The 5,058-nt window shown below is 51.7% G+C and overlaps 1 protein-coding gene across 1 annotated transcript; it reads left to right on the forward strand.

Annotated features, from left to right (window-relative positions):
* Positions 1-2,569: 2,569 nt before the first annotated feature.
* LOC100841611 (ninja-family protein 1) lies at positions 2,570-5,058 on the forward strand. Its single transcript, XM_003562695.4, has 2 exons — positions 2,570-3,552; positions 4,332-5,058. Exons 1-2 carry the CDS (start codon positions 3,024-3,026, stop codon positions 4,808-4,810), a joined length of 1,008 nt encoding a protein of 335 aa, XP_003562743.1. The 5' UTR covers positions 2,570-3,023; the 3' UTR covers positions 4,811-5,058.

The raw sequence follows: 5,058 nt of genomic DNA on the forward strand, positions 1-5,058 counted from the left end.
ACGTGGTTCCTCCGCGCCCGGTACGTCGCCGTCTCCCCACCCGGGCCCCACCCCTCCGGGAAAAAGAAATTTACACGCCGGGGTGACGTGTCCTCCCACCGCAGACGTCCCGACACCACGCCACAGCTCACCCTCCCCGCAGAAACACCCGCTCTTTGTAGGCCACCGGCCGGTGGGCCTACGGTGCACGGACCCCAGTCGTCATGGGGAAAGAACCAGGCAGATGGATGTTTGAGAGGGAGAGTGGGGAACGTGCGGGGGCGGCGAGTGAGCTGTCGCGGGGCCCGCCTGGCGGGGGGCGTGGGGAGCACGGCACGTGGCGCGCGATGCGGCGGCCTCACGCACACGTACACGTACGGGGGCACCTCTACGTACACTCCTCCTCCTTCGCTTTTAATAAAAGCGGGAGGGGAGAGGATGCGGGCGACGTGTAGCTGCGGCGTAGGCCCTAACGGGTGGGGCCCGCTGGCCGCGGCAAGTTGCAGCAGCTGTTTGTTGGGCGCCACCACCCAGTTGCCTCGCCTGCCCCTAGGGGGTCGCGGAGAGCTGCCTGAGCTGAGCTGTGTGGGCCACAGGAGCTGAGGAGGTTATGGAACGAGCCGAAGCCGAGTAGTGGTGGTGCAGCTCTGGGTGCCTGGATTTCCTTTTTTTTTAAAAAAAAAAGAGCTCCGACCTTGGATTTGATGGTGTTTGACTGACTGTATGTTTTCTTTAACCGGGCTTTTTGACGCGAGCTTTTGGCGGTTCTTTTCCACGAATTTAACGGTTTGTTTAGATATTTATACTACGCACAGGGCATTCCTCCTTGGATCCGGCTCGGGAATCCTCAATTTTCCCGTTCCATCAGAAATCATAGTTATCGAGTTATCGACTAACTTATGCTACGTAGTACTATTTGTACTATTTGGACGATATTTTAGCCCTGTTTTTTTAATTTTTACGCGGACAATAGGCAAGTTTTCTTAAATATCTATACATCTGAGCTCCCAAAGCTTAATTAATCATCGCGTGTTTATTTTTCCTAGGCAAAGCATTTCAATGTTGGCATTTTATTGGTGAGGTAGGGTGGAGAAGACGGGAGATAGAGCATGATGGAATGAACGATAAAATTAATCGTACTGTAAATGCAAGGAAAGACCAAAGACTAATTTGTCACTCTAATTTTTTTGTCTGAAAATGGCTGCATATATATAATTACAAACGGACCCACACAAACGAGTAGTAGAGAGGGAGAGGCCTTCGTCGTCGTCATGCACAATTTGCAAGCCTCTCTTGAGGCTAGCTCGCTCTAAGTTAATTACTGCGGCGAGAAGATGACGCCTCTTTCTCGAATGACGAGCAAGTGGATGAATTTGGACCTCTTGGTTTCCAAGATAAAACTGGAAATGTGAGCGATAAAAACTGGAGGTTTAGATAGAAATACACAAATACACAAACGGGAGTAACATGTGAGCAAGAGGCATGTGGCTCACACTCACATGCATGGTGAATGTGATTTTGTCTAATACAACACACCAACGTGGCACAAAATGTGTTCCGAACTATTAGAATTTAAATTAAAATATCAAGTTTAATGGACTAATTTATCTTTTGTAATTTGGTGAACGAGACTTAACATCTTGCTAAGTTTACGAACTAGCAATGTATTTTGTTCAGTAAAATATATGAGATTTAAAATAAATCAAATCTACTAGAGAGAGAGATTGAGATTTCATAGCATACATTATCGTATACCTCCGAGGCATAATAAGTGTCCGAGGTTTAAGACAAAATTAGTACAACTTTGTACTAAATCTCCACACTTATTATGCATCGGTAGTAAAAAAAATTCATATAAAAATACACGGAACAAATTTGACAAAGCTACTCGAGCCGGTGTAGGCTTCAGCAATGTCCATGTGCTCTGGTGCAAGTTGATGGACACCTTTTTTCTTTCGTTTTCCGGAAACGCTGACCACATTCGCCATAATGCCATGTGATAAGTTGTTGATGGCCACTTAGCTTCGCGCTCCACCGTCTGAACAAGTTGTGAAACTTTTTTTTTTTTGGGTTACCGAACAAGTTGAGAACCTAATGCGGTCAACAAAGTAAGCACTCACCTTCACATATCAAATGCTACTTAAAAAAAAAAGATCACACAGAGAGTGTATTGGAAACGTATAGGAACGGTACATCACATTAAAAAATAATTAAGGTACGGAGTACGTTAGAAATAAGTTCTAAAGATTTGAAATCCCGTAAAACTTCCACGGAATTTCTACTACAAATCACGGAGGCCTCGAAATTGCTATGGGAAACAGCTATAGTACGCCGCACGTGGAAACCGTCTGCGCCCTCCAACGAGAAAAGCCTGAAAACGTGTCAGCTGAAGCGCCCCCTACGCGCCCTCGACACGTCACAGTTCCCCAAGTACACAGAGCGGTCCCAGCCGAGCCGAGCCGGCCCGTCCGAGCTGAGCAGCCCCCACTTTCGATTCCCGGCTCGGCTTGTCGGAATCCAACACGTGTACCCGCTGTCCGACACGTGGCCAACCTCCATGCGGCTCGTAGTCCCATCCAACTTGCTCCCCCTTCCCATTTCCATTTCCAAACCAATTCGCCCGGATTTTCTTTACCCTCGGGTTTGGTTTAATGGAGTAAGGAAGGAGATTAGAGCGACACGCAGACGAGCCTCCAGGGCCTTCTCTCCTCTCCTCTCCTCCCCTCTCCTCTCCTCCGGCATCCTGTTTCCTTCCTCCTCTCCATTAGAGGGATCCGATTGATTGCTGTCGATTTTTCGCTTGTTGGCGTGTCCTTGCGCGATTGGACGGCCGGCGGTTGTTGTTGATGGTTTCTGGCGGGCGCTGGATGTTCTTCTCCCCGCTGTCTCTGGAGGCCGCGAATTGTCCGCCGTGGGGCGAATCCGCAGCAATGGCGCGTTGCTCCTGAGGAGGAATTGGGCCGCGTTCTAGGTCGAGAGCTTTTGGGGAGGAGAGAAACAGAGGCTATATACAGGAAGGCTTTGTTAATTCCTTTGCTCTGGCCATGGCGTCGAGGGACTTCCTGGGCAGGTTCGGGGGCGAGAAGGGCGCGGCGTCGGAGAGGGCGGGGGGCGGCGGCGGCGGCGAGGCAGAGGAGGCCGTGGAGCTCAGCCTGGGTCTGTCCCTGGGCGGCTGCTTCGGCGCGAGCTCGGGGCGGGACGCGAAGAAGCCGCGGCTGCAGCTGGCGCGGTCCTCGTCCATCGGGTCCATGTGCTCGCTCCCCGCCGGCGGCGGCGGCGGCGCCGGAAGCGAGAACGACGACCTCGCCGCCGCAACGCCGGCGCCGGCGCCGCTGATGCGCACCAGCTCGCTGCCCGCCGAGACCGAGGAGGAGCGGTGGCGCCGCCGCGAGATGCAGAGCCTCAAGCGCCTCCAGGCCAAGCGCAAGCGGCTCGAGCGCCGCAACTCCATGAACTCCGGCAAGTCCGGCGGCGGCGCCGGCGACGCACAGGAGCCGCTCTACCCCAGCGCGTTCCAGCTACGCCGCTCCGTCGTCTCGCAGGGGAGCACCTCCTCCGGCATCCCAGACCAAGGTACATATACATGCTTCTTCCTTACTTCTAGAACTATTTATTGCAGCCAGCTAGTAATTCCTGCTGTTTCGAGCAGATTTGTTACTTGTTACTTGAATTCTTCATTTGTCTGTGCTGGTTGCTAGCTACTGTAGTTCTTCTCGACGATTCACGAAGGTCGTTCTTCTTTGAGCTTGTGCAAGTCTTTTTGAGTTCCTCCCTTAGGGAGGAGATGCTTCATGCATGGGAGAAGAGATTCAGAGATCTAATGGTCAAAGAGTATTTTCGCCATAGATCTGGCTTAGTTGTTGATCTCTAGTGTTTGTGATTTTACTTGGATGAGATTTGTTAGGCGTCCCTGCTGTTTGCTTTCGTGATTAATTAGGAGCCCTGTTGCTGCTTCGCCAAATTTCGATGACAGCTGCTCCTCCTGCGGCAAAAGTTTAGAATTCCTTTTTACACGTGGGATCTCGTGTTCTCTTTTCCTTGGCGTTTGTTTCGAGTGATGTCATTCATGGGATTCTTTTGAGTTGCGGTGTTGTTCGTAGGGTCTCTCAAGAGATGCCTTCTACGGCATGTTTCTATAGTTTCCAAGCTTTGTGTCATTAATTAGGTAGCGTCAGGGTTTGATTATTCAGACTAATCATTGTCCAAGTTGGTGTCCTTGATTTGAATTCTCTATCTGAAAGCTCCAAAAGAACTGACGACTAGTAAATGTAAAGAAGAAATTGGGATAAGAATCCTTCTTATAATATCTGGGTATCAAAATGTGACATTGTTCTCCCCTGCATTTGCTGCAGGCGGTAGTGCTGCTGCTGCTGCTGCTGCTGAGGCGAGGAGCACATCGAGCATGGAAACATCTTCAGATAACAACAACAATGGCAGCAACCAGAGCAAGTCTCTCCCGCCTCCGGCGCCGACGCCGGCCGGGAAGCCGCCGGCGCCGCCGCCGAACGGCACGGCAAAGGAACAGCCCCCGCCGCCGCCGCCGCTGCGGACGCTGCGGTCGCTGACGATGCGCACGACGAGCACGGGGGACCTGCGGAAGAGCATGATGGAGGACATGCCCATGGTGTCCTCCAAGGTGGACGGGCCCAACGGGAAGAAGATCGACGGATTCCTCTACAAGTACCGGAAAGGGGAGGAGGTCCGGATCGTGTGCGTCTGCCATGGGAACTTCCTGACCCCCGCCGAGTTCGTCAAGCACGCCGGCGGCGGCGACGTCACCAACCCGCTCAGGCACATCGTCGTCAACCCTTCGCCGTCGGTGTTCTTGTAAGCCATGGCTGAGGAGATGTAATGTACCTATGGGCCGGGGTTGTTTGTTTTTTTTTTACTCCTGAAATTTTTCTTGGTCATCGTTAGATTATTATGGCTTAGTGCCCTGCCCTTTTTCCATTGAGTGGGAAGGGAAGGAATGCACGGGCCTGCGATGTTTTTACTGTAAGTTAAGGGAGTGGACTAATTTGAGAGAATTATGGATCAGCTTGACACTGTCCAGCAATGGATGATGGTTCAGTTGAGGCA

This window comes from Brachypodium distachyon, chromosome 1 (genome assembly GCF_000005505.3).
Source record: "Brachypodium distachyon strain Bd21 chromosome 1, Brachypodium_distachyon_v3.0, whole genome shotgun sequence".
Lineage (NCBI taxonomy): Eukaryota > Viridiplantae > Streptophyta > Magnoliopsida > Poales > Poaceae > Brachypodium > Brachypodium distachyon.

Coding starts and splice junctions, on each gene's coding strand:
- LOC100841611 (XM_003562695.4), top strand. CDS start 3,024: ATGGCGTCGAGGGACTTCCTGGGCAGGTTCGGGGGCGAGAAGGGCGCG. Junction 3,553..4,331: donor CTCCGGCATCCCAGACCAAG/GTACATATACAT, acceptor CATTTGCTGCAG/GCGGTAGTGCTGCTGCTGCT.